The sequence below is a fragment of the Oncorhynchus mykiss genome, chromosome 24, assembly GCF_013265735.2.
Source record: "Oncorhynchus mykiss isolate Arlee chromosome 24, USDA_OmykA_1.1, whole genome shotgun sequence".
Lineage (NCBI taxonomy): Eukaryota > Metazoa > Chordata > Actinopteri > Salmoniformes > Salmonidae > Oncorhynchus > Oncorhynchus mykiss.
The window spans coordinates 25,890,625-25,902,602 of record NC_048588.1 but is presented as its reverse complement, the minus strand read 5'-3'; the positions used below and the strand labels follow the sequence as shown (position 1 = coordinate 25,902,602).

At 44.3% G+C, this 11,978-nt stretch overlaps 1 protein-coding gene across 1 annotated transcript; it reads right to left on the bottom strand.

Annotated features, from left to right (window-relative positions):
- Positions 1 to 331: 331 nt before the first annotated feature.
- LOC110503466 (class A basic helix-loop-helix protein 9) lies at positions 332 to 2,378 on the bottom strand. Its single transcript, XM_021581802.2, has one exon. It carries the CDS (start codon positions 2,155 to 2,157, stop codon positions 1,153 to 1,155), a length of 1,005 nt encoding a protein of 334 aa, XP_021437477.2. The 5' UTR covers positions 2,158 to 2,378; the 3' UTR covers positions 332 to 1,152.
- Between the last annotated feature and the right edge of the window lie 9,600 nt (positions 2,379 to 11,978).

The following is an 11,978-nucleotide window of genomic DNA, read 5'->3' as shown; positions in this document are numbered from 1 at the left end:
ACTAGTGAGTTTTGCTTTGTGACAAGAGAAGGCATGCTGCCAATTGCTCATCTACTCACAAGCACTTAGAGGTCAGAGACTTTATGGCACAGGCCTTCCTGAATCAGGGATGTAAAGGACCTGTATAGCTGTACCATAAACACCTCCCTCTAACCCCCCCCTAACCCCCCTCCACACACATTATTTTCATATTCTGGTGAGAATCAGAAACGGGGTCATATGGGTTTTCTCAAAACAGCTTAATTCAAGGTCAATTACATTGCAAGGATGTCTACATGCGTAATTATTTCATTAACCTAAAGGCAATGTGGTTGGCAATGTTAATTACAGGATGAGAGACAGAGTGGAACATTCAGTGTCTAGGAGAATAGCCGAGGGAGGGGGTTGTAAAGGAGAGGCGCAGGGGTAAGAAACCATGCAAATAATTCTCAATAAAGCCCAACTGTATAAACAATCATCTTATGTTAGAAATATTCCAGACAGTAATATCAACGCCTGTATTAATTTAGTGTTTTAAGTATGGGTGATGCATAATGTTCAGAACATGTTTAATTCTCTTTATTATTCCATCATTATTTTTCAATTCTTACAAAAATACAAATTGCATAGGCACAATTCTAACACTATAATAATTACTACAAGTTGCTTTTCTGGGGTTTGTGCTGCAGGGGAAGGATGCACTAGGATTCTCTCATTGAGAAAACAGTCATCTTTCTCATGTAAACATACATAGCTCAGGTAGACAGAAATATAGATGTATATTGTGTTTAGTCCCTCATGCTCTGTTTTAAGACTTAACAACTCATACAGCTCATTCAGTAGCTATATTTAGCACATTATATTCTGCATTACAAACACATGAGGAAATGTTAAAACACATTCCTTTCATTCTTAGGGACTATTGGAGGTAAAACATATACTGTATTCTGCTGTAACATTTAATTTCATCAACACTTTTGTCAATCTGTTTAAACAAGTGTAAGACATTACTAAGAATTCCCCTTGCAAAGCCAGATAGACAAATCCATCATTGCAATCCCATGCATACTGTACATACATAGACATATACACGTCAGCTTCCCTCTGTTTGACATCATTGTAGACTTTAACGTTGGTGCCCTCCACTAGAGCTCATGTCTTGGGTTCATTCAGTCAGTACATGGTAAGGAACTGTTGGTAGCCAGCTGAGCCTTGCAGGTAACCCAGCTGCCACGTGAAGGACACAGCAGGAGAGGAGTCTGAGAAGCTGTCAGTGTGGTTCGGGCGACAGTTGGCCCTCACTCCAAACGGGTACCCTGACCCCCCACTCCACTCGCTGCTGATGTAGTACGGGGGGCTGCTCAACTCCTCGTGAGTGTGCGAGGGCGTGTAGAACTGGGTCTCAGTGGGGGAGAAGTGAGCATAGGATGGGGATGGCAGGCACGAAGGGCTGGGGTGTCGTCCTACTGGGGTGTCTGTGTAGAGCTGGAGCTCTGGAGGCAGAATGATGGGAGCCTTGTGAGCACCGGGATCCTGCAGGGACTGCTGGTGGTGTTGACTCCAATGCAACGGCTTATGCTGCAGACAGTAGGTCTCCACCGGGGTCTGGAAGCCCCTCTCTCTCTCCCTGTCCTTCCCCAGGACCAGCATGGCCTCCTCAATTCTAGCCGAGGGCTGCTCTCTGAGGCACTCTGCGTGGGTGCAGGGTGGATGTCCTCCTGGCAGGGCACTGGGGCAGGGGTGGGAGCGCAGGAAGACGGTCAGCGAAGAGATGTGGTTGATGGCACGTCTCAGAGTGGCGATCTTGGACAGTCGCTTGCCGTTGAGGTCATGTTTGAGCACCATGCGCAGTGCATTGAAAGACTGGTTGTAGTCCAGGATACGCTTTCGCTCGCGAACGTTGGCGGCCACACGGCGGGATTTGGAGCGGACAGGACGACTGCGTCTCTTCACATCAGGGCATCTGCCGGCCGTGCCGCCCTTGCTCTCTAAAGACTTCTTTGAGCCAGCCTCGCTGTCCTCACTGCCACTGTTCTTCTCCTCCTCATCCAAACCCAGCAGAATCCCCTCTTGCTCCTCCTCAGAGAACTCTGACTTGGTGAAAATAGCGTGGCTGCTCATGGCTGGCCTGGTGCCCACACTCCTCCTCGGTACTGTACTCTGAGAAGACAGGCTCATGTCTGTCACTGGTGCCTCTTTCTGCAGACACTATAGATGTTTACCTTCCAAGCTGAGGTAAAACTGGTGAAACTCCTCTGGGCTGGTAGTTTCAAGCTCCGGTTCTATCCTACGTGACTCCAGTGCAACGGCAGACAGTGCTAGTGTTCAGCCATACCACAAGCCCAAATATTTCTCCTTCTACTGTCTCTTAGCTCCTTCGAGTGAGTCAGTTCATACCTCTGGATGGCTCTGACAGGTGAGAGGTGCTTTTAAAGACTTGTCTTTTTGTATGTGTCACATTGTAGGAAGGCTTGCCTAAAAGCAAAGTTGTATTGTGTGTTTACGAGGGCCCTGGGGGCAAACAGGAGAAGGATCTGCTCAGACACTCACACCCCCTCCTCTCCTCTCCCCAGCCTCCCCAGTCATGCAGGATCTCCTCCGCTTCTGAGTTGCATTATTAGCATTATCAGTGTCACAATGGAACATGAACATGTGATGATATCCAGCAGCATTACAACATTGTGAAAAAAACATGGTATGTTGTTGGAGGGAAGACATGCCTGGAATATTTCAGTAGAAATGTTATCTCAAAAATAATGAGTACCCCAAAAATAATGGTGCGTAGAAGACATTGTGACATTTCTGTAGGCAAGTTTTTGAGTATGAATGACAGATAGAAATGCTATCTTAAAAACAATGAGTCACTTTTTACATCTCAGGGATAGTTGTTTTATGACTGAGAAAGCATTGCAGTAGCAGCCGTTGTGAGTCACTAAGTCTCGCACATACAGTAGTTGAAAGAGATGAACATAAACTTGCCCTGGAAATACATATTATAAAATGCTATCAGGATGTTATAACACTATCATCAAATGGCAATGTTAGAAATCAACCTTACAAAGAATCACTTAATCAAAGTTCACTTATTTCACACACACACTATTTTATTGTAAAGTATAATATCGTGGGTGTTCAGTGAAAATAATGACTAATTGTGGTTTCACGCCTGACATGTAGTGACTTCATCAGGTAAGCTACATCAATAAACTCCTCTTTACACCTTATAGCTGAGAAAATTGAGCAAAAACACTTGTGTGACATGAACATCATATCTCTACGGCAACAATTAGCCACGTTCTATTGAGTGATTCTTACCTTGCCAAGGCTAGACTAAGGTACAGTGTAATTTGGATGTCTAGCGTGAAACTGTCATAAATCAAGCTTGAGTGGCCACCAGGACTTGAACAGACAAGGGCCAAGACTTCAAAGCTGAGGGTAAAGAACACAAAATATGTGACAATTATCACCTGAAATCACTGTTGGCTCAAGTGCTGCTTAGCCTCTATTTGCTACCCTGTTTCCCCCTTCTTCCTCCACGGCCTACCCACTTCCTCCACATCCCCGTCCCCCAACCCTTCCTCTGTTAGAGGTGAAAGACAGTTTTGATGTGAGCAGAGGAACCATTTGTGTAAATTAATGGAATATGATACTGTAATAGGAAACTTTCATGGTTTGATTTAGTGGCAGCAGCAATCTTCTTCCTCTCACCAAGGTGCCACTTACCTCTTTACGACATTCTCTGACACTCTTGTGCTGATAGCTTATTTTGTACAATGTTTTGCTCTACATATCCCATACAAGTGGTAGAACATAATCAACAAATAAATCAATATCCCTGCAGATGACGTTCATAAGCAGTGGATTTGACACGTGGGGTCTCATGCCCCGCGATGTGTGTCAGTGCCATCCCACTGTAGCTCCTAGGGTCTAGAGAGCACTGACTTGGCTACTAACTCTCCTTGTTGAAATACTGTGCTACTCAAATCAAATAAGTTTATTTGTCACGTGTGCCAAATACAGCAGGTGTAGTAGACCTTACAGTGAAATGCTTACTTACAGGCTATAACCAATAGTGTAAATAGTGGACACATTGCAGACAGCCCGGTTAGCCAATGTGCGGGAGCACTGGTTGTTCGGCCCAATTGAGGTAGTATGTACATTAATGTATAGTTAAAGTGACTATGCATATATGATAAACAGAGAGTAGCAGCAGTGGGAAAAAAGGGGTTGGGCAGGGCCACAATGCAAATAGTCCGGGTAGCCATTTGATTTCCTGTTCAGGAGTCTTATGGCTTGGGGGTAAAAACTGTTGAGAAGCCTTTTTGTCCTAGACTTGTCACTCCAGTACCACTTGCGATGTGGTAGTAGAGAGAACAGTCTGTGGCTGGGGTCTTTGACAATTTTTAGATCCTTCCTCTGACACCGCCTGGTGTAGAGGTCCTGGATGGCAGGCAGCTTAGCCCCAGTGATGTACTGGGCCGTATGCACTACCCTCTGTAGTGCCTTGCGGTCAGAGGCCGAGCATTTGCCGTACCAGGCAGTGATGCAACCGGTCTGGATGCTCTCGATGTTGCAGCTGTAGAACCTTTTGAGGATCTCATGACCCATGCCAAATCTTTTTTGTTTCCTGAGGGGAATAGGCTTTGTCGTGCCCTCTTCACGACTGTCTTGGTGTGTTTGGACCATTCCAGTTTGTTGTTGATGTGGACACCAAGGAATTTGAAGCTCTCAACCTGCTCCACTATAGCCCCGTCGATGAGAATGGGGGCGTGCTCAGTCCTCCTTTTCCTGTTGTCCACAATCATCTCCTTAGTCTTGGTTACGTTGAGGGATAGATTGTTATTCTGGCACCACCCGGCCAGGTCTCTGACCTCCTACCTATAGGCTGTCTTGTCGTTATCGGTGATCAGGCCTAGCACGGTTGTGTTGTCTGCAAACTTAATGATGGTGTTGGAGTCATGCCTGGACATGCAGTCATGGGTGAACAGGGAGTACAGGAGGGGACTGAGCACGCACCCCTGTGGAGCTCCAGTGTTGAGGATCAGCGTAGCAGATGTGTTGCTACCAACCCTCACCACCTGGGTGTGGCCCGTCAGGAAGTCCAGGATCCAGTTGCAGAGGGAGGTGTTTAGTCCCGGGATCCTTAGTTTAGTGATGAGCTTTGAAGGTGCTATGGTGTTGAACGCTGAGCTGTAGTCAATGAATAGCATTCTCACATAAGTGTTCAGGTGGGAAAGGGCAGTGTGGTGTGCAATAGAGACTGCATCATCTGTGGATATGTTTGGGCGGTATACAAATTGGAGTGGGTCTAGGGCTTCTGGGATAATGGTGTTGATGTGAGCCACTACCAACCTTTCAAAGCACTTCATGGCTACGGACGTGAGTGCTACGGGTCTGTAGTCATTTAGGCATGTTGCCTTTGTGTTCTTTGGCACAGGGACTATGGTGGTCTGCTTGAAACATGTTGGTATTACAGACTCAATCAGGGACATGTTGAAAATGTCAGTGAAGACACCTGCCAGTTGGTCAGCACATGACTGGAGCACACGTCTTGGTAATCCATCTGGCCCCGCAGCCTTGTGTATGTTGACCTGTCTTACTCACGTTGGCTACGGAGAGCGTGATCACACAGTCGTCCAGAACAGCTGATGCTCTCATGCATGCCTCAGTGTTGCTTGCCTCAAAGCGAGCATAGAAGTGATTTAGCTCGTGATTTAGCTCGTGTTTGATGGTTCGTCGCAGGGCATAGCAAGATTTCTTGTAAGCTTCTGGGTTAGAGTCCCGCACCTTGAAAGCGGCAGCTCTACCCTTTAGCTCAGTGCGAATGTTGCCTGTAATCCATGGCTTCTTGCGGTCTGTGGGGTATGTACGTACAGTCACTGTGGAGACGACGTCCTCAATGCACTTATTGATAAATCCAGTGACTGATGTGGTGTATTCCTCAATGTCATCGAAAGAATCCCGGCACATGTTCCAGTCTGTGATAGCAAAACAGTCCTGTAGTTTAGCATCTGCTTCATCTGACCACTTTTTTATAGACCGAGTCACTGGTGCTTCCTGCTTTAATTTTTGCTTTTAAGCAGGAATCAGGAGGATAGAGTTGTGGTCAGATTTACCAAATGGAGGGGGAGGGAGAGCTTTGTACGTGTCTCTGTGTGTGGAGTACAGGTGATCTCTAATAGTTGTTTACAAATATGCACAGACCCCCCCCCCCCCCCCCCTTCTTACGAAGTGTGCTGTTCTATCCTGCCGGTGCAGCGTATATCCCGCTAGCTGAATATCCATACTGCTGCTAACTGTGTTGTATGTCTGTTACTGTATGTACTGTATATGTGTCATACCTCTAATTTACTGTGGCATGTATAGCATAGGCACATAATTGACCCATACATGTAGAAGCAACACATGGCCATATCAGACTCCATACCTGGAGGAAGGATCTTAAGATGATACCGCATGAGAAACAGATCACAAGACAAACTCAAGCAATACACATAACATGAAACATATCCATTACAATGTTTGTTTTTTAGGTTCAAACGCACTGGCGAATGATATATATCTCCCCTAAAAGAACATTGACCTTCTTTTTCTTTAACTTCCAAGGCACTGTCATTACACTGCTTGAGTGCATGCTTTCAAAAACATTTTAAAAAATGTAGATTTACAACGTCACTTGTTCTCTAAGGCTCTGTAGCTTCACCTGTCAGACTGGACTCTGCTGATCATATCAGCCCAAATGCTGCTGGGGGTCATCACTCTTATCACACACTCATTGAGAGGTCATTGAAGACATTGTTTCCTTCCTGCCTGGGTTTATAGCACGGTGCTTAAAAAGTCAATTGGGCCACGAGGTACAAGGTGCTTGTTGTGAGCCTTCCCAACAGTTAGCTGCTTTGGCTTAAGTGGTGTGAATGGCTATGCACACTACAGGAGGTTGGTGGCACCTTAATTGGGGAGGACGGCCTCGTGGTAATGGCTGGAGCGGAATAAGTGGAATGGTATCAAATTGAATTTTATCCAATCGAGACATTATTATGAGCCGTCCTCCACTCAGCAGCTGATGCACTCATTTAGCGATAGCATTTCCAACGTTTAACCTTTAAGCTGCTGTTATAGGCATAGCTTGGCTTTTCAGTTTGGGGGCGCTAATTTTGAGCGATTTTGTAGAGGCCTACAATGTAGAATGCCTTGTTGGTCAAATAAACAATTTGAAAGAGAAATGTCCATGTCCAGGCTTGTGTCATGCAAAGGCGTTTTTACGTTTGTTTCCTGCACTGACATGGTGAGAGTGATGTGTTTTCCCCATTGCAACGCTAAAGTAAAAGGCAGAGAGTTATTGTTGTTGGAAATAAAAGTTGTTTAGGAGAGAATTACAACATTGCCCTTATTTTTCTTGTTCTGCAATTAGGACGTAATTTCTAGGTTTCTTAAACACAGGTCTGCACACTCTGACATGGTATTCTCTCTATAATTTGAAATTAGTTGTAAAAGCCATAACCTTTCCATGCTAATCATAGGTTGGGTTTTGGAAAAGGTGGGTGGGTCACAACCAGACAATTCCAGTCAGAGCTTTCCCTAAAGAACAGTGAAGAGTAACTGTTTTGCCCATGTCTTCATATCTTATCAATTCATCCCCATAACAATATGACCTTCTGAGTCACCATGACTTCAATGTTAGACTATACCCTATCAAATTTCTTTCCCTTGCCCCTTGGTTTGATTGCAGACACGGCTCCTCTCAAGATGGTCCTCTAAGATCTGAGGGGAAGGATAAAAACGTATGAAACGTTCTTGGTTAGCCACATCCTGGACTGACTGAGAGTCCGTTGGATGAGAGGAAATAAAAGGGAGGATGTACGACCTGTACAGGTAGAGTGTCTGATGAACAAGTCGGAGATAATGCAATAGTAGCTGAGGACTTTGATCCTGGGGACTGAAGCTCAGTGTTTTGGCAGGACTGGCTCTCTGGAGTCTGAGAGAACACAGTGGGAACTAGGCATCTTGCAGTAGCCTAACCTTGTGAAGTAAGTTGTGGTGTCATTTCAAGCTTGTCTAATTATACTAATTCTACATCTCTTGTTTCTTCTTAGTGTACAACAACTGTTTATAAAAAATTAAATAAAACGTTAAGCTTGTGTAGCCATAGTGCCCTTGGCTTTGACCAAAGCTTGCCTTTTGATTGTTAAAAAGAGGTACCCTTGAGCAAGACACTTGACCTTGATTGTTCCACCTAAAATCATGGCATTATACAGTACATGCCCTCTAAACCAATTGAGATTGCCAATTCAAGTGGACTCCAATCAAATGATGGTCAATCAAGTGTTTTATTTTTCACAAGGGGTTAGAATGAGCATTGTCAGCATAGTTACTGGAGCTGCTGCCCCAAGCCATCTTAAATTCTAAGACAGAGACAGTGTTTAGTGCTCTGCACCAACGTCTCCATTCCCTCCGCCACCTGTGGGGTGTTCAGTTGCTCCGTCAGAAATTGGAAGCATCTAATTCCCTCCGTCTGCACGTCACACCATTCATCTGTAATTACAGCACCAGGTAGTCCAGCACTGTCTTTGATTCATTTGTTGCGGAAAGGATTTGGGGCTAGCACAGCACAGTGTGCTGAGTCATAGCCTATTGTCCTACAGATGTAGGATCTTAATTTGAGCCAGTTTGCTACAGCAGGAAAATAATCCTGCTTCAATAAGAAATTGTATTTTTTTATGTGGATTATAATTAATGGACATTTTTTTAGGAGTTGATACATTTTTCGTAAGGAGAAATCAAGTCGGAAATTTCAAAGTGGAAATTACAATTTTCAGAAGCCTTTTTAAACCTCAAATACACTACATGTTTTAAATGTCCTGCTTTGCAGAAACGTTATCCTCCAACAGGGTGATCAATTTAAGATCCTACATCTGTATAGTGCACAAACAGGCTTCCTCAGAGGCCTGAGATTTACAGCAGAGCTTGACAGATTTATGGTCCGAACACAAAAAGCTTTGACTATAGTTTGGAACATCCCTTGGCCCAGTGTTTCTGACAGATGACAAGACACCAGCAATTATCTGTCGCCATGAATAAATCAACTTTACTTCACACCCATCCACATAACCATTTTGTAAGGCAGGCCTTGCATGAGCAACCTGCTCAAGATTTCTTTCTGCTCTGAGATTTGTAAATTACAGATACATACACTATTTATTCTTGGGTAATTTGAGATAATAAGTAAGCAGAGTGACTTGGGGTCAAGTTTTCTGACTGGGGAGTTGCAAGGGAGGTTGTTGAATCTTCACACTCCTATGAGAAGGTTTAGACTAATATTTGTAATCTAGCAATGATATAAAAACAGTTTTCAATTAAGACATTTAGTACTGCTACTATTGTTTTAATTAAAGTGTCAAACCAATGAAAACATAATTGTGCTCTTTAAAACGGAGTGCGACAACAACGCTTATAACATATTTATACTCTTGTAATTGAGAATATGGACATGTCTGGAAAGTGAGATGTTATTTTTACTCTTTGTTATTCCATGGGCTTCACCTAAGATGTTGTTAAATAGGGGGAGTTCAACTGGGTGTGATGGAAATAAAGTCAGCATAGCAGCCAGGTAGTCTGGGGCCCCCTGGCCCTTTGTCCCTGCAGCTGTCAACCTGTAGAGGTGGAGGACCCTGTTGGTACATGCTCTCCCCCATCCAGCTCCAACCCTCTGTAACATACACGCTCTCCCCCATCCAGCTCCAACCCTCTGTAACATACACGCTCTCCCCCATCCAGCTCCAACTCTCTGTAACATACACGCTCTCCCCCATCCAGCTCCAACCCTCTGTAACATACACGCTCTCCCCCATCCAGCTCCAACCCCCTGCCTTCATACACTGGCAGAGCTGCTTGGCCTTTAGGAGGTCAGTGATGTCATATTTGGACAGGATCTTTACCCTCTGGAGGGAGCTGGTGGAGGTGGATCCCCTCTTCTAACCCCCCTCCCTCCATATCCCGCCTCCTCAACCAGATTGACTCACCCACCAGGGGCTGTCTGTCTGTGGGAAGAGAGAGTAAGTCGATGGCACAGGGCTGAGTCACACACACACACAGATGCACACACACACCAATGAAGGTCTCTGTGCTCCATAAAAAATAAAGTTATTCTATGCAATACTATACATGAAATGATTGATGGTCCCAAAGGACTGAGTTTAGAACCTACTACTGTAAATGCAATATCTACAGTACTTCAGCATCAATCCCCTGTCATCGTCAGTCATTCATTCATGTCAATGGGAGATTTGTGCGAACATTTGTAACGCCCGCAGATCTGAAGTTAGGATTCAGCCGTCAGTGAGTGCCCGTTAAAACTGTCTGTCTGCCTTTCATCAGGTTAGATGACACATCAGTCTGTGCACATACAGAGCCAAGTCGTCATCACTGTGAGCTGTGTTGTTGTCTTTCTGTTGAATTTGTTTCCATGGTGAGAACATGCAGCAAACATTCCCATCTGCTAAGAAAAGAACACAAACAAAGATAATGATAAAGATCTGAGAGATATTAGATAAATACGAGTATTGCCTCATATCAAAGATTGAGGCAATAACCTTATAATTACATGCAACATACAAAAAAAAGTGATACCTGGCTGGCCAAAGCCTTCACATTGAACAAATGACTTACCTTTACAGTGTACTGTTTTAGAGGTGGCCTCCTGTGCCAGGGCTTTCAATGAGACAGCCATGCATTCCAGCAGAGTGAAATATGAGCTGTTAATAACACAAACCTTCCACTGACATGAGAGTCTGTCATCAATACACAAGGAGATTTAAATCACTAGTGTCCCACTGGTGTTATGAGTGAAGCACTACGCTCAAGGCAAACTGGCCTACAGTAGCTATGTTCCAGCATTGCACATCCCTCGTCTAGCATTATCCATTCAAGCGCTCTACAATTAAAACCCTGCAGCTTTTCACTGAAGGACACTATAAGAACCCTGATGTGATTTACGTGATTTATGCTTTCACTGATACCATGACAAAAGCTTGTCTTTGTCGGAACTACAGCAAGATACTCTGACGACATGACATGCCCTGTAGTTTACCCCTGTAGTGGTGCAGGAATGTTGGCCCTCCTCTCTGCCCCATCTACAGTGCTGTGAAAAAGGATTTGCCCCCTTTCTGATTTTCTCTATTTTTCATACTGAATGTTATCAGATCTTCAACCAAACCTAAAATTAGATAAAGGGAACCTGAGGTTACAAATAACAACAACAAAAAAGTTAATTATTTTATTTATTTAAAAAAGTTTTGCAACACCCAATTCCCCTGTGTGAAAAAGTAATTGCTCCCTTACACTCAATAACTGGTTGTGCCACCTTTAGCTGCAATGACTCCAACTAAACGCTTCCTGTAGTTGTTGACCAGTCTCTCACATCACGGTGGAGGAATTTTGGCCCACTCTGCATACAGAAATGCTTTAAGTCAGCGATATTTGTTGGTTTCCAAGCATGAACTGCCATGCTTGACCGTTGGTATGAAGTTTACTGTGGAATGCAGTGTTTGGTTTTCACCAGGCATAATGGGACCCATGTCATCCAAAAAGTGATACTTTTGACTCATCTGTCCACAGAACATTCTTACAAGACTCTTCATGATCGTCCAGGTGCTTACAGGTGCTTTTGGCAAACTTATTTTTTAAAGCAACACATTTGATGTTTTGTAATGGCCGAGTTAAAGTCCAGACCTAATCCCAAATGAGATGTTGTGGCAGGACTTGAAACGAGCAGTTCATGCTTGAAAACCCACAAATTTCACTGACTTAAAGCAATTCCGCATGCAAGAGTGGGCCAAAATTCCTCCACAGTGATGTGAGAGACTGATCAACAACTACAGGAAACGTTTGGTTGGCGTTATGGCAGCTAAAGGTGGCACAACCAGTTATTGAGTGTAAGAGGGCAATTGCTTTTTCACAGGGGAATTGAGTGTTGCGTTACTTCGTTAATTAAATAAATAAAA

Coding starts and splice junctions, on each gene's coding strand:
- LOC110503466 (XM_021581802.2), bottom strand. CDS start 2,157: ATGAGCCTGTCTTCTCAGAGTACAGTACCGAGGAGGAGTGTGGGCACC.